At 41.6% G+C, this 21,087-nt stretch overlaps 1 protein-coding gene across 6 annotated transcripts in view; it reads left to right on the top strand.

The window, feature by feature from the left end:
- The window catches only part of DGKH (diacylglycerol kinase eta), a 328,383-nt gene that overhangs the window by 288,470 nt on the left and 18,826 nt on the right, over nt 1-21,087 (top strand). For all 6 annotated transcript variants that reach the window (XM_068267797.1, XM_068267796.1, XM_068267798.1 and 3 more), the window contains 7 exons: nt 616-729; nt 3,634-3,768; nt 9,338-9,504; nt 14,891-14,996; nt 15,672-15,764; nt 18,911-19,030; nt 19,237-19,345. In XM_068267797.1, coding sequence (XP_068123898.1) covers nt 616-729; nt 3,634-3,768; nt 9,338-9,504; nt 14,891-14,996; nt 15,672-15,764; nt 18,911-19,030; nt 19,237-19,345 — 844 coding nt within the window. The remainder of the gene's footprint in view (nt 1-615; nt 730-3,633; nt 3,769-9,337; nt 9,505-14,890; nt 14,997-15,671; nt 15,765-18,910; nt 19,031-19,236; nt 19,346-21,087) is intronic.

The raw sequence follows: 21,087 nt of genomic DNA, 5'->3' as shown, positions 1-21,087 counted from the left end.
GCATGCGGCATCACGTGGTCCCGCTGGCCAATCGCCGGACACAGAGCGGCTGCTCCAGGAAGTAAACACTGCACGTCATAACGTGCAGTGCATATTAATTAGCCATGTGCCTGGCCGCTCTCTGCTCCTCCCCAACATTACTGAGCATGTGCAAGCAGTCTAACGCGGCTCAGCCGCGTCCAAAGTATTGCATGCAGTACGTTGTCTTGTGACGCAGCGTTACAATGTAACGCAACGTCCGCACTGTGAACAGCCCCATTGATTTTTCATTACTGTGCGGTGGGCTGCGTTACAGGCTGCTCTAACGTGCGCCTGTAACGTCCCACTGTGAAACCAGCCTTAAAGAAGTCATTTTTTTGGACAAAATTCATGTCTTTTTTGATGAATATAATAAAAACTAAAACTCGCAGCAGCAATCAAATAGCACCAAAAGAAAGCTGTATTAGTGACAAGAAAAGGAGGTAAAATTCATTTAGGTGGTAGGTTGTATGACCGAGCAATAAACCGTGAAAGCTGCAGTGGTCTGAATGGAAAAAAAGGCTCTGGTCCTTAAGGGGCGGAAAGACTGTGGTCCTCAAGTGGTTAATGTAAAACATGTTTATATTTTCTTTCCAGATATTTGGTGCTCCCTCATTTGATGACAAGATTCTAGAGGTGGTCGCAGTATTTGGAAGCATGCAGATGGCAGTTTCTAGGGTTATTAAACTCCAGCATCATAGAATAGCTCAGGTGAGCTCTGTCCTTTTGTTTATACAGGTAGTCCCCGGTTAACTAATGAGATGGGGACTGTGGGTTTGTTCTGAACCTGAATCTGTTCCTCTGTGCCCCCTTCTGTGCCTCTCTGTCCTCCTCTATGCATCTGTACCTCTCTGTCCCCCTCTTTGCCACTTTGTCCCCCTCTGTGCGTCTGTCTCCCTTTTTGCCCAGCATTGTAGAGCTCCTCCTGCTGCACACTCAGTGCTTTGCTCAACTCGCCCTGCAGGCTGAGTCCAGCGCTGCCCATCTATCCACCCCAGCTCCTGCTCTGGCTAGTGTACGGCACTGCTTCCTGTAGGTCACTTGACATACAGGAGGAAATCCTGCACAAAAGCAAGCAGGTGGTGGAAAGAGGAGGACAGACAGAGCTGGACTTGGATCAGAGTTGAGTCCAGCGCTGCTACTGCAGGTGGCATGCATCGGAACTTGGGGGGGAAATGATGTCATCACAATGGGATCAGGCCCTTTGCATCGTCGGGTTTACTTATATAGAAATCAGCTGTTCATGTTATTTGCATTTAAAGAGGATGCTCAATGGAAATTAATAGATAGTCTTTTAATGTAAAGTTTTAACAACCTGTCAGGTCTTTCTTCCAAATCCCTCCCAGAGCCCCATGTCCAGTGTGTAGCCCCATCCACTTGCAGAAAAGGGTTCTGGTGCTTTCTCTACCTCGAGATACAGAAAGCACTGAGGGCCCTTTTCCACCTGCAATCGCTAGCGTTCATGCTGAACGCTAGCGATTGCTGAATCGCAAAACCGGCGATTCCCCCGACGTTTGCGGCCGCGATTTTGCTATGCACTGCATAGCAAAATCGCGGCAAAAGTCGCTCCGCGGCGCGATCGCGTTCCCGACAAAAGCGAATCGCGGTAGTGGAAATGACCTACCGCGATTCCTATGTTAAAAAGCAAACCGTAGCGATTGTAAAATCGCTAGCGGTTTGCGGTTTTGCGATTCAGCGCTGGGCCCTGAGGCCCTTTTCTTTAGAAGACAATTGATTAAATGTGGAAGTTACTCTGAATTTGCTCTTTAAGTGCTGATATCCTCTGCAAGACTTGCACACTGATGTCACATAAGCTGCCCATTAAAGAGAATCTGTACTGTGAAAATCTTACATAAATAAACATACCAGCCTGTTTGTTGTCTTCTCCTAGCCCACTCTGTGACATTTACGCTGCTCCCCCCTGCTTTCTTGGTGATAAAATCACTGTTTTATTCATTGTTTTTGTAAACAATGAAGATGGCCGCCAAACAGGAAATACATCATCAGCAGGTGCCTGTTTGCAGAGGCTCCTTTCAAACTTGATTTGATTGTTGGAATGTTACACCACTTGTTGCCTTAGCTGCTTGTCTGAGCTCTGAACTGATCTTTCTGCACTCACAGCTGTTCACAAGGTCACAGCTCCTGAGCCTGCAGACGCTGGCTGTGAGCAGAGACCTTGTCTGACTCATATACACAGCACACACACAGAGCCTGCAGGGGGCGTGGAGGAGGTGTGTATAACTTCTCCTTATTGCAGCAGAGCAGTGCATTCCGCTCTGCCTTCGCAAGGCTTGACAAAGGAAAGAAGATTAGATTTATTACAGAGAGAGTGCAACTAGAAAAGACTGCAGCAAGCCAGACCACATTAGAACAGGTGTAGGAACTTATAGAATAGAAGAAATAAGGCTGAACATTTTGTTACAGAGTCTCTTTAACGGGACAATTTTTCACTAAAAGCGATCTTTCGATGCAATTTGAATTATCGTAACTAATTGGAAGGCAATTATCGATTGTTCACATTTACTGAACAATTCTTTCTTCAAATGTGATCCTAAAATCGAACTTTCGGATCAATTTTATCCTATTTAGCAATCGACCAAAGAATCATTCCTTAAAGAAAACCTGAACTGAAAATTAAAAGTAAAAATAGACATACACAAATCATACTTACCTCCAGTGTAGTCTACTCCTCAATCTCTTTCTCCTTTCCCGTGTCCTGTTTGTCCACTGTGATCACGGGAATTCTCCGTACTCCATTTTGAAAATGGCCATTACCCCATAACCGCTTTCTGGTCAGCACACTGTTAAACTGTAACATCGCCCACTTGAGCCATAGGGAAACATAGACATTACTTGGCACATCAGTTGTCCTCTCAGCTATAACTGACAGCAACTGATAAATAACTGAAAGCAACTGATATATTTCAGTTCTGACAAAATGTTGTCAGAACTGGAAGGGATCATTGTCAGAAGAAAATGGTGAACTTCTGAGAGGAACTGATGGTGAGGTAAATATGTAATGTTCATTTGAAGTTACCTCATGTGTTTATTGTAAATAATTTTACTCAGTACAGGTTCCCTTTAACGCTTGCCTTCGTAAACGGCAAAAAAATTGCATTGAAAGATTGCATTTGGTATGTACTGTTAATGGGCACCTTAATGCTCTGTGTCCATAATCGAATACCTAGTCTTTCCCTAACAGTCCAAGGCCATTTCACTTATCAGTATGTTTTGGGACATGTGAGGAAACTAGAGTGGTGCAGGAATCCTATGTGAACATGGAAGAACATACACACTCCTGGCAGAAGGGCCTGGTACTCCAGTGCTGCAAGATGGAACAGTTGTTCACTATTCCACTATGCTGGGCTTTTTCTATATTTCTTGTTTTTGCATTTCCTAATTTGGCACTTTATCAGTACTGTCACCAGGTAGCCAACATGCCCCACAGCCTGCCAGAGTACCTAAGTTACAGGTCTGCCTCACAGAAATATCAGCGATGTGAATGCAGATTGACATACAGTATGTTCTGTGTGTTGCAAGAGACAAATGAGGGCACAGTCCTCTCCTCTTCCTTGCCCAGCATTGTAATGCAATCATGTGTCTCTTGGTCCTCAGTGCCGATCGGTGAAGATAACAATACTTGGAGAGGAGGGAGTTCCTGTACAAGTAGACGGAGAAGCCTGGATTCAGCCACCTGGGGTGATTAAAATTGTGCACAAAAACAGGGCTCAGATGCTGACCAGGGACAGGGTGAGTCCTGTATTATATTCTTGTCAAATACACGTTATCCTCTGTTGTAGTGTTTTAATTAACAGTTCAAATGTTTCTCCCATTGTCATTAACATTTGCTAAGAGCATTTTCTTCATGGGAGAATCCTTCGGTTCAGATAGCCTGTGAGATTAATAGTCTTGTAATGTTCAGACCACATAATTATGTGGCATAATACCTTAATTGGAATTATCACATGCTAAAATAGAACAGTGAATGTTCTTTAGGTGTAAAGAAGTTAATTGCATTCAGGGACGTCTGCAGGTCACTTAGGCAGTACATTACAGCTTTACACGTACATCTTACCAGGTTTTTATGAATAAGTACAAATAAGGGGTTTGTTTGCTTTAGCTTCACCTTTTGGTTTAGGTTGAAAGGTACCCTATATCACAGCGGGTCATCTTATCAGCGGATGATCTACCAACAGTGGGGCCTCCTATGCAGAGCGCACATTGGAGCTTGCAGATTAATGAACAGGTGTCCTCACTCCAGCTTGCATTCACAAGGCTAGCTGGGAACTTCTTAATTGGCCACTGGAGCTCCAAGCTCACTGTGGTCACATGACAGAGAGCTTGGAGCTCTAGTGGTCAGTTCAGAATCTGCTGGGGAGATGTGAGGACTGGAGCTGGAGTGAGGAGAGGTAGACATGCTTGTATTGGCATGCTACAATGTGTGCTCTGCATAGGGAAGGGGGGAGGTCTAGGTTGCCACACACAGGGGTCGATTGGCTAATCGATTGGGGGGGGGGGGGGGGTCCTAGGGTGCGTGGCTTATCAGCAGGCCCAAATTTGTGAGGTAGCTTATGCACGGGAATAAACAGTACTTCAATCAGAGGAACTACACGATGAGAACACAAGGCTTTTCTTGAACTTGTAAAGCTTTGGGTGGAGCTCTAAACAAAAATCAGATTTTCCTTTTTTGAAATTTACAGTATTTTCTGGATGAACACAAATATTTGTTAGGTTTAAAATCAAAAGATTTTATGAATAAATACCATTATGATATACTATGCATTTCCTTTAAATCCCCCTTCCCACCAGAAAAAGGCATTGCTATGTGCACAGAATACTGATGGAGAGATAAACAAGTCCCATAGTGTTTTCCTGATCTGTTCTCACACCACACCGGCATGGCTTATATGATAGGAAGCCTGACATATGTGCAAGAAGAGTAATTATTGTTCCAGCAATTTGATTTACATTTTCCCTGTGGATATCCACACAGATGGATTGTTAATGGGCTTGTGGGCTTTCTGGTAAATAAAGGTCTATCAGGAAAGGAGAAACAGATACTACTCTTGCAATTAGTATTTAGGTTTTTTTAGGATCTTATTGGCAATATTAAATCATAATGCTCCTTAAATAAGTTTAACTACTTCTCTTCCGTAGGTTTTTTTCTCCTTCAAAACCACAGCAATTTTCAATCAGTAGAGTAACTGCAACCCTGACCAAGTAAAGATTTTACCTGGTTATTTCTCAATCCTTTGCAGGGGTCTCAAACTCAATTTACCTGGGGGCCGCAGGAGGCAAAGTCAGGATGAGGCTGGGCCGCATAAGGGAATCAATCAATCAGCAGCTCCCGCGCGCCCCCAACCGCCCCCCCCCCCCCCCCCTCCCATCCCTTGCATTGATTTTTATTTCAAAATCAAATTCACACTGAAGCGAACTATTTTGCCTTTTTACCTTATATTCCGCTTCAGTGCTCCCATTACAAGTAATCCGCCGCGTCCCCACCGCAAAACGAGGGCTGCAGAGCCCTCAAATCGCCCGTGGGGCAATTCGCCGGCATTTCGTGGAAGGGGCAGAGCTTTCAGCTTCAGCTCTGCTCCTCCTGACGTCAATCGCGGCGCATCGCCGCCTCTGCCTGCCTCTCTCACTCTTCCTTAACAGAGAGGGGTGGGCAGAGGCGGCGATGCGCCGCGATTGACGTCAGGAGGAGCAGAGCTGAAGCTGAAAGCTCTGCCCCTTCCAAGAAAGGCCGGCGGATTGCCCCCCGGGCGATTTGGGGGCTCTGCAGCCTTCGTTTAGCGGCGGATTACTTGGGAGCACTGAAGCAAACTATAAGTAAGCTTTTGCCAGCGAGGGCCACAAAATATTGTATCGAGGGCCGCAAATGGCCCACGGGCCGCGAGTTTGAGACCCCTGCCTTAAAGCCTGTAAAGAAATTGATTTATTGCATATTGCTAGGAAATATTAATTCATCTTTGACCTGATGTTTTACAATGTATGGTAATTTTAAAGAGGCACTGTAGTGACATAGAGTAGAATATAGTAAATTATTCAAGATACCACTTTAAAGCTAATTATCCTTATTTCAGCATCAGAATATATTGCTGTATGTTGGTATGTAACCTTGCCCTCCCAGTGATGTCACAGCGTAGACTGTTTCGCTATGTGTAATTATTTTCCCAAAGCATTCTGGGAGAACAGGTATTATTTCTATTTGCTTCAGAACACAGAGTAAACAAACATTCCGTAGCGATCTCCTGACAGAAGTAAAGGTATTGCCCCCTGTAATACATTTCAGAATGTAAATTAGTGAGAGGAAAGATTTTACAGATGGCAAACGCTGATTAATTTATGAAGTAACTTTGTAAAAAAAAAAAAAAAAGCAATTTTATTAATTGCGTTATTTCCAGCACAGTTCCTGTTTTAAAATATTGTAGCTCATATTCAGAAATCTGATACTTAGGCCTGGTTTCCACTTGTGCGTTTTGTCAGATTTTTCTCTCTGAAAATTTGTATTGATTTTGCAACTAATGGTAGTGAATGGGGCTGTTTCCATTCAATGCACATTTTCGTTAGTTGGCGCTTTGAGTCCGCAAGGAGAAAAGCGCAATATAAATGTTATTTGTCTTGTCTTGTCTTGTTCGCTTCCATAAATGTGAAAAAAAAAATCTGAGGTCCTGTATCATTTTTTTGGACATCGCGCACGATTCGTGTACAATGCTTTGTATAGGCAATGCAAATTTTCGCGTTACTTGCCCGAAAATTCGCATTAGATCCATAATTACAGGAAGTTGTCAGCAGTCATGACTAAGCTGTTGCTAGGCAGATTGTTATATTTAACTAATGTGAATTTTCATGTAGGAAAATGTGCATAAAAACGCATAAAAATCGTAAGAATCAGAAAAATCTTATACGATTTTTTTGCAGGCGAAAATGTCACGCTATAGTGGAAATGTAACCTTATAGGCATGTGTGTTAGTTCACTCTCCCATTCCCATTCCCAGTCTTGTGGTCTTGCTGCCCAGGGCGAGCACTGTGGTGAGGAATTGGTGAAGTGGAGCGGTGTTCACCTTGCTACGTTCCAGTCTTCTGGTCCTGATGTACAGTACTTGGCTGCAGCATATCTTCAGTGAGACTTGTCACACTGTATGTGATGTGGTGACATTGGCTGTCAGTGCGTGTGCTGAGCTGACATCCTTTACACAGGCTACTGAGTCAATATTATTAAATAAAGTCATCACTTTCTGAAGAATACTGGAAACAACTGGCTGATATTGACATGGAACATGATGAATGACAGAATAGGAGGTTCTTCTTCCATCAGTATTGAACAGCTGTCTATTGTTTTGACTGTGATGTATTTGACTGAAGCAGATTGTCATCATAGCACTTGGCATATTATATAGGTTTTTTTGAGAAAATATACGCTCCCTAAGCAATGAAAACCTAATGTTTAGAAGCCAGAGGTCAAAATGAAAATCAATCCACCAAAGTACAGTTCAGCTTCCCTAAGAGTCTCTTCTTCCATGTCATTTATATGTGACAAGTTGGATTAGTCCTACAGTCTTTTGTGCTTTTTTGTGCTTTCGGAATTTTTTTTAGCAGTTTGAAAACGTCACCTGACAAATAATTGAGGCATAAAAGTAGTAGTTTGAGTTTTGTCTTTATCTGTGTTGGTTTAAAGCAAAACCTTGTCATGTACATAAGTTGTAGGTACTGCCTTGCAGGTTTGCTGAAATAGAATTAGCAGCTGTTGGTCTGAGCCATATGCTAGCCTGTTGTTTCATACAAGGTGAATGGACTGCTGTGCACAAACCATCTTCCTGTGGCTTTGCAAAGTCACCTACTCTATATCTGATGGGGGATGCAGTGCAAGTAGTCAATAACTGAATCAATAGACTTCATGCATGTAGCACCAAATAATTACCTATACATGTTCTTTTAATCCAAGCATTTGAAGGTCTCAACTACTATGTACCATTTTGAGCAGAAACATATATTTTGCGCTTAGTAATTTTTTAGATATTTGTGATTTGGTTCAAATCAGACATTGCTGACTGCAGTACATCTGCTGCCTAATCCCCTATGCCGAGCCATGTCTGATTTTCAAGGTATATGTGCTGGTTTACAGTGTATATCTATTATACTTGGCTTATTATTTGTAGGCATGAGATGTGATGATTTATTCTAATGTGTATATTTAAATAATGTGGTATGCTTGGACATGGACATACTTCTATTGGCATGCTACAATGTGTGCTCTGCATAGGGAAGGGATTTTTAACTCTTTCAGGCCGAGAAAGAAAAAAAGGAACACCGCATACATATTTGTGTGCTAGGCACTGTACATACACATGTCTATCTCATCATGTCACATGTCACCTCGGGTATCCTTAAATGAAGTTTCACCCTAATTTGCTACTGTTCTTAAATTACCAGTTTTAAACACTGTGTAGCAACCTCAGCTACTTGAAGTCGGTAGATAAGGAGAAAATACAGATTATAATATGTATTTATAATTATTATTAATTATATTTGTGCTTGTTTCAAGGAGTGGAATTTGTTAGAAGCTCCTCAGTATTGTTAAAGGACAACTGAAGCAAAAGTTATATTCAGGTTGCCATATGCATTTCCTTTTAAGCAATAACAGTTGCCTGGTTATCCTGCTGATCCTCTGCCTCTAATACTATTAGCCATAGACCCTGAATAATTATGCAGCAGATCAGGTGTTTCTGACATTGTCAGATCTGACAAGATTAGCTGCATGCTTGTTTCTGGTGTTATTCAGACACTCCTACAGCCAAATATATCAGCAGGGCTGCCAGGCAACTGCTATTGTTTAAAAGGAAATAAATATGGCAGCCTCCGTCTTCTCAGTACAGTTGTTCTTTAAGAAGTGTTTTCCTGTTGTGAAGGTTCCTGCGGCCTATAGCATCACAAGTGCCTTTCTGGTGAAGAAGCGCTGGGTTTGCGTTAGTCAGTGACTCCATTATCTTTCCAGTAAGCATGGAATGTTAGCAATGACCAGCACAACCCCCCATTCACAGCGGGCACGTTAGTTCATCTGATTTGCTGTCAATACCTTTGCTGTACTTCATTGCAGAGATTTGTTGTTTGGGCCTCAGTATGTAATCTAGGCAGTGCTCCTATTGCTCCAGACTGCAGAAAGTTTTCAATGTTGAAGTAGGCCATAAATAATCGATTGATAAAAATCCTTGAATATATTAATGTTTTTGCTAGCATCATTTGTAAGAATCTGTTGATGCGTGTGAAGCGGCGTATTTCAGTGGGACGCTGCTGTAATGCTGAATAACTGTTGCAGGCATTTGAGAACACGCTGAAGTCCTGGGAGGACAAGCAGAAGTATGATTCCTGTAAGCCTGCTCTGCGGCCTCACTTGTACTCTCCACAAGCTGTTGATCTGGCTACAGAGGAGGAAGTCAGCCTGATTCACCTGTGCTCACATGCTGCTGAGGAACTCATCACAAGGTGGGACTCTCTCTTCTGTGCTCTCATCAAGTAGAACAATTAGTGTGTGTTTTTATACTTCTGGATGAGAAGCTATGTGCTCTGAATTGTAGTCACCCAGATGTATCATTAATGAGCAAAACACACTTCTCAGCTTTCTTCCAAGCAGCCTGTTCTGTTCTAAGAACAGGGAAGAGGAGTGGAAGGTCTCCTGCACACCTGAACTGAAAGGGATATGGAGGCTGACATATTTGCTTCCTTTTACACAATGCAGATTGCCTGGCTGCCCTGCTGAGTTTTGGCCTTTTAAACTCTTAGCCATAGACCCTGAATAAGCATGTAGATCAGGTGTTTCTGACTAGATAAGCTGCATGCTGGTTTTAGGTGGGATTCAGACACTACTGCAGCCAGAGAGAACTGTAGGACGCCAGGCAACTGGTATTATTTAAAAGAAACTAAATCACAGCCACCATATCCCCCTCTCAGTCCAGGTGTACTTTAAGTTTCCACATGTAGCAATGTAACATGATGGATATCTAAGAACTTTGCTAACAACATCCCGGGACACCTGCACACATAATGGACTATCATCCCAGATGATTATGAATGATCAGTTTGGGTGATGAAAATCTAGTGTTTGTTATTTTGTTCATATTGCTAAATGAGTTTGTGTCAGCTTAGATGATGACTTGGGTTTTATTCCTACCGTTCCAGCATGCGGCTGCAAAATGCAATTCCAGTACTTGCTGTGATGTGAGAACGCATCTGAATCCCTCTGGTCATGCCATGCACTGCTATAGGGTTTTACACACTTAAACCGATTTTATGCTTCATGTCTGTTTTTTCTTTTGTTTTTGTTTTTTTCATTCCACACAAATTCTCATGCAGCCTTTTGATTTCAGTAGACTGTAAGATAACATCCTGCAAAAGTTTACACTTTGCCTTATTCCGATTATAGTTATATGCTGGATCTTGATCCCTGCTGGGCGACATGCCTTGAAGGTGTGTAGGAGGCTATAAAGGAACAAAACAAACCCACAAGACCATATCCTACCCACCCTGTGCTTTAGTTCCCCTAGTAGGTCCTATACCCTTAGCAAGAACAAAAGAGGTTCAAACAAGTGAAAGGAACTGGTTGATGCCCAACTGTAATATTTATGTTGGGTACGTTTAGGCAATAGTTGAAGGATTTTAAACACTTGCCCACCCGGGGTGTAGATCCACGTACTGCCCTGCCGCTGTCCGCGCTCCCGCGCACGCCACCGCCCGCTCGCCCGGAGATCAATGAACGGGAAAACCATTACCGTTCGTTGATCTCAGCCCCCCAGCAATGATCGGCTGCTTCTATGAGAAGCACCGTGATCCTTGTGAGATAAAAAAAGTTTCCCAGCCTCCCTGAACGTCCTGTAAGCGTACTTCCTACGCTTACAGGACGCATGCACAAAAAAGTACTGTAAAACTACATCCAAAAACATTTTTCATATATAAATACCTAGTTTTACATTATAAATTAACTAATTACCTCCCACACTCCCCAATTTTTTTTTTGTAATAAAAAGAAAAAAAAATTACAATAAAAAAAAATGCATATAGTTACCTTAGGGACTGAACTCTTTAAATATAATATCAAAAGGGTATAACACTGTTACTTTATAAACTCTATAAACTGTTTTAGGAAAGCAAACTTTTGTTTTTCTTAACATCTTAGTAAGGGGGCTTTTAGGACCATTGTAGTCCCTTACACACTCCAATGAGTTCTGGGTCACCATGAGCTTGCTGGTTAGTCTGTACCTCTCGGATTTACAAGCCCTACTCCATAGAGCCAAATTAATCCATGCCATGCACTGATGAGGATCAAACAATCCGAAACAGTCTGTATGCATGTTGGATTATTATGGCTCTGTACAAATTAACAAGCTGACACAGCATTGCATTCCAGCGGTTCTGGAGGTGTGTTTAGCTTCTAAGGGTACAATGGTTAATTTGCATATATTCAGCAGTGTTGCTCTGGGAGACATCTCAAGCTCACTCCAACCTGAATTATCGCAAATTCTTTCTGTTTTAGGAAAGCAAACTTTTGTTTTTATAAACTATGGGCTTGTAATTAGGGATGGACGCAAAACTGAAAAAAATGCACCTTTATTTCCAAATAAAATATTGGCGCCAAACGTTGTGATAGAGACATAAATTAAACGTAATAACCGGGACAAATGGGCAAATACATTTCATGGATTTTAATTACAGTAGCATGCATTATTTAAAAACTAGAATGGCAGAAAACTGAAAAATGATTTTTTTCACACGTTTTTTTCCTATTTTCCCATTAAAACACATTTAGAATAAAATAATTCTTGGCATAATGTCCCACCTAAAGAAAGCCTAATTGGTGGCAAAAAAAACAAGACATAGTTCATTTCATTGCGATAAGTAATGATAACGTTATAGACGAATGAATGGAAGGAGCGCTGAAAGGTGAAAATTGCTCTGCTGCTCAAGTGGTTAAACAGTCCCTGAGCCATTACAGAAGAGTATGAGTAGCATACAGGGCCGGATTTCTGGGCAGGCCTCCGAGTCCGGGGCCTAGGGCGGAGACTTTGCAGAGACTTCAAAGGGCGGCTGGGGGCCGCACAGTATATTCTCCGCACACACAGATCACTCTGATCCGTCCGTCAGTGCACAGCTGCCTGCCAGATACTTGCTCAAACACATCCTCGCAGCAGAGTTTGTTCCGTCCGCGGCCGCCCTCTATTAAAAGTTTGCAACATGTATTGGCTGGTAGTGGGTGGCCGCGGACAGGCTGGACTCATGTCCACCTGTGCTGCCTAGATGAATCGGAGTCCGTCCGAGACTTGCAGCTGTCTGATCGCCCCTCTCCTCCAGCATTGCATGGATCAGAGCACAGCAGCCAATCACTGCAGTCCAATGATGAGAGGCGACCAATAGCTCGGCTTGGGGGGAGTGGCTTGGTCAGCTCTATGATTTTAATTGGCTAGAAGTGACTTCTGGTGGCAAGGAGGACTGATCTGGTTTTAAAGAAAGATCCCGGCACCGGCAGCAGGGGCTGAGGAGGATACTGTGCACGGACAGCCAGTCTCAGGCACGGAGCAGCTTGTCAGCAATCAATGCTGGTAAGCATTTAACAAGATTGATTAGGAGGACATAGGCGCCCACCCAGGGATCAGTGTCTAGGGAGCTATAGGGACAGAGCTGGATGGAGGTTTCACACTTTAGATGGCCAGGCTGGGACAATAAGTAAATAAACAGCCGCAATATACTGTCCGCAGCTGACCTGGCAGCTGCAGTGCTTTGTCTCAGCATATCTGATTTATTGCCTTTTTGTCTCCATGTGAAAAGTCTCCTGTCCCTCACTTTTTCTTCACTCTCTCTCTTTTCTTGTCCTATCCTCTGCTCTCTCTCTCTTCTCCTGCCTTGTAATGTCCAATTTCCTTTTGTTTTGCTCCTCTTCCTTCCTGTCTCCCTTTTTCAATCAATTTTGTGTTTGGGGGAGAAGGAAACCTGTAGCAACAGCTAAGAAACTGCCCTATCTCCTCTCACTCTCTGCCCCCCCCCCCCCCCCCTCCTCTCTACCACTGTCTCTCCTTTCCTCTACTACTCATTATTTTCTTCTTTCACTGTCTCTTCCCTTTGCTAATCTCTTTTTGCCGTAGTTGTCCCCTCTTGTACTTTTTGTAATCCTCCCTTCTCCTCTTCTCCTTTCTTCCCTGTCCTCCCCTATATTTCCCTTCACCTCATTTTCTCCACTTTTCAATTCACCACTATCTCTTCCCACCCCTATCTTCCCTCTTCTCTGCGGCATTTAGAGCAAACCTATGAGGCTTGTGAGAGGCACATTTGAATACTTTCATCAGGTAGAGAAAGCCTCTGGGTCCAAAAGATGCTTTTCTTGTCCTGCAGTGCCAGGCCAATCCAGCTTTGAGATCCTCAAAGAAAAAGCTGATCCTGATAGTGTTTGTGCTACTGCATATGTGCAGACGGCTCGCACTGACTTGTAATAAAGTGTTGACATCTTATGTAGCCTTTTGCAGAGTCATGATATTGATTGTCCTCAGAGGAGCTCACAACCTAATCCTACCATAGTCATAGTCTGTTTTACCATGTTATTATTATTTTGTATTTATATAGCACTGACATCATCTGCAGCACTTTACAGAGTACATAGCCATGTCACTGACTGTCCTCAGAGGAGCTCACAATCTAATCCTACCATAGTCATAGTCTAATGTCCTACCATATTATTATTATGTATTTATATAGCACTGACATCTTCTGCAGCACTTTACAGAGTACATAGCTATGTCACTGACTGTCCTCAGAGGAGCTCACAATCTAATCCTACCATAGTCATAACCTAATGTCCTACCATATTATTATGTATTTATATAGCACTGACATCTTCTGCTGCACATTACAGAGTACGTAGTCATGTCACTGACTGTCCACTCATATTTTGCATGCATATACAAGTGTGTTTGAGGGGGCGGCGGAGAGGGTGGGGGGCGGTTATTGACCGTTGGCCTAGGGCACTAAGAGATACAAATCCGGCCCTGGTAGCATAGGAGTGTAATGAGACCCTTCTGAAAGGATCAATAGGCACGTTGACCCCTTTAAGGTATCAGAGACAAATATTTTAAAGGACTCTGACAGAAATACATAATTCAGGCACATAATGGTGAAAATGTCATTGTAGAACGGGGACACACTTGTTTCCAGTGTACAGTTTCACCAGAGGTGACTGAATATGCTCCATGGAGATATTATGAGCCCTTTCAGGCCACTGGGGTTTTCAGCCAAATGGAGATATGCAACTATATAAAACAGACACCTCAAAGCCAGGGCTTTGGAATCGGTACAAAAAAAGATCCAACTCTTAACTCCTCAGTTTATGAAACTTCCGACTCCATAGTCCAGTCTTTCTCAACCTTTTTACCATGGAGGAACTGTGCAAAAAACGTTTGGATCTCAAAACCCCTGCAAACATTTTTTTGATCTAGAGGAACCCCTGCATTTTTTTGCAGGAGGCATGGTCTTTAAAAGTAGGTGAGGCTGTTTATTTCATTACCCCCATTACACTGCTACTTATTATACTGTCTCCTTAGCCTAGTGCTTTTTATTAATGTGCTCATTATTATTCTGACCCACAATTTAGTGCTTCTTTTTACAGTACCCCCTATTATATTATAATGTGCTCTAATATACTTCCTATATACTTATTATACTTCCTCCTCTATAGGGGAAAATGCCAAGGAACCCTTGCAGAGTTCTATCTTGACAAGCAAGTGATTACCATTTGCATCAAAACTTCAGACTCTTCATATTCATCACAATAGGGAAAATCTTATGTGCATTTCTTCAAATCACTTGTATCTTTCTGTTTTTTCTCATTCAGAATATGTGAAGCTGCAAAAATCCACAGTTTGCTGGAACAAGAGCTGGCCCATGCAGTGAATGCTTGCTCACATGCACTAAACAAAGCCAACCCCAGGTTTCCAGAGGTATGCGAGATTCTACAGGGTTTAAGAGCTTTGTTGCTCCAAGCAACCTTGCTTTGTGAACAAACCTATTTAGAGAGTATTTGGAATGCGCTAACATGCTTCCCTGGCATTAGTAACCGTAAAATTGCCATGCTCTCCCTGCAACTTTACCGCATTGTAGTGCATCAGGCTTCTAGTGTCTTGTTTACCTGTTTCTCAAAATTATTACAACATATACTACTTTTTAAATCATGGGGATTATCAAGTGCTTCATATTGTAGAACATCTTATTTATTATTATTTAGTATTTATATAGACATCCTCCCATGAACCCCTCAACACTTATATGTATGTAGTATATGGAAAGCATCGTATATGAATGCATTCCAAACAATGCCCTATGCTTCTAATAAATTGTTTTTTTTTTCCATATATGATTTATCTTTTAAATGTACACTAGTGAAATTCACTGCAAGTACACCGAGTTCACGTACACACATACACACGTACACAAATTGACAATCTAGATTCTAGAATACAAAAAGGCCTTAGCAATCACTTTAGCTAGCGAACTACTTTAGAAATTACAGGGGAGGACACAAGAATTCGTTATTACTGGTGTCTGACATTTTTGCTGAATACATGAATGTTTAAGCGTAATGCACACTATGCCATATTTTGTTGTCCTGTCTTCAGAATCTCACTAGGAACACTGCCATAGAAGTAGCAATGAATGTGAAAGCACTGCACAATGAAACAGAGTCTCTTTTAGTTGGGCGAATACCACTGGTAAGTATTTAAGTTGTTTAGTGTGTTTTCACACTTCTGTGTTTAGTGTCTCTGACAAATTGCATGTAGTCAACTTTACATGCAATTCACTTGCATGCTAATACCATGCATATGTGCAACAATATCATTGGGGGTTTGTACTATTTTTGGTCACGGTTAGTGGTATAAAGTGTGATTTAGGTTACTATTAGGAATTGTCTAAAGGGTGTGAGTTAGTTTAGGGCTATATCTCATGTACAGGGAATTGAAGTAGCAATATATCTCCAGTGGAGTTGGTCTGTATATAATGAGCACCCACTTTATTGTTTGATTCCCACAACATGCACCTTCTGATGTAACTGCAGTAAGAGGGCAGCATTGCTGTGAGACGCCTCACTCTTTTGTTAAACAGTGGTGGCTGCAACCAGTGTGTAATTGCGTCTCAAGCCATGCTTGCTATAGATAGCAGTGTTACTGCATAGGACACTGATGCGGCAAAGACAATTAGGTCGCATACACTGTGACAAACCAGTTCCTGTGGTGTCAGTACTATTTACACCTCCCCATAAGTGTGTGGGGATTTTAAAATAGGTACTGACAAGCTTAACACCTATGGACTAGCTGGGATAGCTACCCCCCCCCCCCCCCCCCAAAAAAAAAAACATAGGTGGGAGAGGATCAGCAAAGACTCCTGCTTGTCACACTGGGCCGCTCCTTACCACGCACTCTCTACATTTCGATGTGGGGGATTGGTTTCAAATGGTTTTCATACTAGCGGATATGTTTTTGACCTTTGACTTACAAAGTTGTTACTTTTACGTGTGGTATATATAAACCACAATTTTGGACTTGTAGGTTCAGTCCTTACGGATCAGGTGTATTACTTTATTTACCTGAACAGCCCTTTCGGTTTGTTTGCAATATTAAACTGATTGCCCTTTGCCCAAAGCTGGCTGACTTGTCGGTAATCTGTTTTATAGGAGTGAAGTCAAAAGTGCAGATTATCATTATTTGTGTAATATCAGTGCTTTCTAATTGCAGAACATAAACTATTTTGTATTCTTAATGGTGAACGAATTTTAAAACTTTCTCTGAAGAAAAACATAAGAGTAAATGTATCCTTTAATAATCAATGGATGTCAACCAGACGTTGGGCTCAATTCTGATAGTGTTTAGTAAATAATTACCTCATGGAATTGGGTTTACCTCATGAGGGAAATCCACTTTTGAATTCTGGTAGTTTAAAGGGACTCCGAGCAGTGCAGAAACTATGGAAAGATGCATATCATTTTAAAGCTCTCTTTCTCCTCTTTCCAATCATATATAAACCGCTGCCCTACGCCTTTTAGTTTTCGCTATTTTCGCGATTGAAATTGCCGCGACTGCGATTTAAATCGCGAAAATAAAGAAACCTAAAAGGCATAGGGCAACAATTTAGGTGTCACCAGAAAGAGGAGAAAGAGAGCTTTAAAATGATATCCATCTTTCCATAGTTACATTGTATTACACAGGACGACTTTTTCTGCTGAATGGAGCTGCTGACACTGGGGAAAGTGTCGTCCTGTGTAATACAAGTAACTATGGAAAGATGGATATCATTTTAAAGCTCTCTTTCTCCTCTTTCTGGCGACACCTAAATCGTCGCTCTACGCCTTTTAGTTTTCTTTATTTTCGCGATTGAAATCACGGCTGTGGCAATTTCAATCGCGAAAATAGCGAAAACTAAAAGACGTAGGGTGGCATTTTATATATCATTGGAAAGAGGAGAAAGAGAGCTTTAAAATGATATGTATCTTTCCATAGTTTCTGCACTGCTCGGAGTCCCTTTAAGTAAAGTTTTACCTCATGTAATTTCATGAGGTAATTCATGTGGTAATTTTCGACTAAAAATGTGTGGTATTTAGTAGTGAAATACCTCACACTTGAATTCTGAAGTGAAATAAGGGGCGTATTTGCATGTCTTTTACCTCACATAATTAGACCTACCTCTACCACATGATAAATGTAGTGCTGTGACAGAATTGTGATATCTGTCACATAACCTGGAGCCTTTTCAGCTTGTTCTGTGTTCAGGGCCCCCATATTTTGCTGAAATAAGTAACAGTGATCTGACAAACAAATCCCCCCCAGCTTCCATTTTGTTTTAAAAAAAAAAAAAAAGTGCTCCAAACCCTGTACAATGCTTCATCTGCCGCCCCCCCCCCCCTCAACATTGCCATTCCCCAACCTCTGGTTGCAAAAAAAAAAGTAAAGATGCTCCAACCCACAGCCTCTATTTTTTTAAAAAAAGTAAGTAAAACTGCGGCGAACACAGATTCCCCCCCCCCCCTCCTCTGGTTAAAAGTGCTCCGTGGCCCCCCCCCCCCAGCAGCCTCTAAAAGTAAAAGTGCTGTGACCCCTCCCCCCCCTCCAGACCCCCAGCCTCTAAAAGTAAAAGTACTCACACCCCCAGTCTCTAAAAGTGCTGACCCCTCCCCCAGCTTCTAAAAGTGCTCAGACCCCCTCCCCTCCCTCCAGCCTCTAAAAGTGCTCCTCCCCAACCCCCTCCCCCCAGCCTCTATAGGTAAATGAGCTGGATTTTTTTTATTTATATAATGGATGCCTATAAATTTATTTTTCATAGGTTGCTACATAATCAAATACACCTTCCCTCCTCAAAAAAAAAAAAAAAAAAAAAACATCCAAAGACTATCCTAACTTATGGAAGACAATTAAAGACTAATATTACTTATTTGCTGTAGGCTTACCACTGAAATACCTCATGTTTTACCTCACTCTATGCATTTACCTCATGTTTTACCTCATGTTCGGAAATCGAGAAAAATCTTTCAGAATTGATAAAAGAAGAGGAAAATACCCCATGAGGTATTTTAACTACAAAAAAATATTTACCTCACATAGCTACCAGAATTAAGCCCAGAAATGATGACAAATGTTGTTACTGGTTTCTTTCTTCATGAATCCCTTGATGCACAGTGATCCCTTGATGCACAGTGCCCCCTACTGGCTTTCTGTGAGCATGGGAATGGCTGTAAACAATCAATGCTCACTCATTGTGCTCTGAATGCATTTCCCTGAATAAAGTGTTTGTTATTGCTTTAAGCTAAATTTCATGTGAGATATGTGTGAGTAGTGTTCACTTCAAGTGACTCTTTATTTCATCACAGCAGCTAGAGGCTCATCATGAAGAACTGTTGTCCAATGCCCTCCATGACGTAGAAGTGGAGTTAACAAAGTTAGCGGAGATCCCCTGGCTCTATTATGTGTTACAACCAGATGAGGAGGAGGTATGATAGCTGTGTGTAAATGTTATAGCAGCAATGCCCATATTAATAGCTGCTTGCTATATATAGCACAAGAGTAACGGTTGCATATTCTGAAACACTGTTTATATCTGTATATGGGAAGACCTCACCATAAATTGCTTAGCTGTTTAGTGAGGAAAATATTTTTGTGAAGCTCATAGCAAACATTTTCTTCTTATTTTAAACAGGATCCGCCTATGGAATATACCAAAAGAAACAGTAGAAGCACAGTATTTCGTATAGTGCCAAAATTTAAAAGAGAGAAGGCTCAAAAGCATAAGACCAGCCCACAGCCTGGTATGTGCCCGCAAGTTCAAACTGTCATACATTTGTGCCGCTTTCACCTCTGGTAAATGTTATTTGTGGGTTTTTTTTCTTATCTCCCAAACTACTCTGGCGTTTCAGATAGGTGTAATAGCAATATGTTTTTTTATTATTATTGATTTATAAAGCGCCAACATATTCTGTGGCGCTGTACAAAGTAATAAATCAACATGGGGTACATAATAATACAGACAATGGTGTACACCAATATACAAGATACATAATTAGTGACAAAATACAGAATTGGTAATGACAGTAATAAAATTAACATGATAAATAAAATGTATAATACATTTCAAGACACAAAAGGGGGAGAGAGCCCTGCCCAGTATGTTTACCTCCAACATACTTGAATTCATAATGTAATACTTTATCTCTTCCAAGCAAGCATCACAATCACTGAGATAGTTTAGAGTTTTTGATTAACCACTTTACCCCCGCGCGTACGTATTTCTCCGCCCCTTTTTCCATCCTTTAATAACCAGGGACGGAGAAACACGTACTTTCCGCGTACCCGACGCTGTCCGCGCTCCCGCTCGTAAACACGCCGCCCGCCGCTAGTAAACACGCCGCCGCCCGCTCGCCCGGAGATCAATGAACGGGAAAATCCATTCCCGTTCGTTGATCTAAGCCCCACAATGACCCGCTGCTCTCCTATGGGCAGCGCGATCATTGTGAGAAGAAACTCACGTGTCCAGCCTCCTTATTCTTCCTCCAAGCTTCCGGAAGGAGGCTTGGAGGTCGCAATAAAGCAAAAAGTTACTGTGGCCATCTTGTGGCCAAATAGTAAACTACACCCTACACATTTTTCACATACAAATAAATGACTTTTACACAAAAAAATTAACTCATTACCTCCCACACTCCCCATTTTTTTTTTTTTGTAATAAAAAAAAAATTCAAAAATTTACAATTAAAAAAAATACATAATTAGTTACCTTAGGGACTGAACTTTTTAAATATTTAAGTCAAGAGGGTATAACACTGTTACTTTATAAACTATGGGCTTGTAATTAGGGATGGACGCAAAACTGAAAAAAATGCACCTTTATTTCCAAATGAAATATTGGCGCCAAACATTGTGATAGGGACATAATTTAAACGGTTTTATAACCGGGACAAAAGGGCACATAAATTTCATGGGTTTTAATTACAGTAGCATGCATTATTTAAAAACTATAATGGCCGAAAACTGAAAAATAATTTTTTTTTCCCCACATTTTTCCTATTTTCCCATTAAAACACATTTAGAAAAAAATAATTCTTGGCATAATGTCCCACCTAAAGAAAGCCTAATTGGTGGCGGAAAAAACAAGATATAGTTCATTTCATTGCGATAAGTAATGATAAAGTTATAGACGAATGAATGGAAGGAGCGCTGAAAGGTGAAAATTGCTCTGGTGGTCAGGGGGTAAAACCCCTCAGTGGTGAAGCGGTTAATCTTAATCATAACTACAAAGTTCAAACTAAGTCAGTTGTTTCGAAGCTTGGTTGGAAAAAATAAAGGATTGTATTGCCATATTTAGTGAGGTGTGTTGCAGTTTGAACTTTAATCTGTGTGTGATTATAGTGCCTGAAGTGGGCTCCAATCTTGCATTCATTCAGATAGATGTCTGCAAGGGTGGGGCTTTTTTTTGACAATTTCTTACCCATTTTCAGTGCAAGGTTAGAGCCTAGTGTCTCAGCTATGGAATGAACTGAGAAAGCTGGAGAGC

The sequence above is a fragment of the Hyperolius riggenbachi genome, chromosome 2 (genome assembly GCF_040937935.1).
Source record: "Hyperolius riggenbachi isolate aHypRig1 chromosome 2, aHypRig1.pri, whole genome shotgun sequence".
NCBI lineage: Eukaryota > Metazoa > Chordata > Amphibia > Anura > Hyperoliidae > Hyperolius > Hyperolius riggenbachi.
This window is presented reverse-complemented; position numbering and strand designations above follow the sequence as displayed.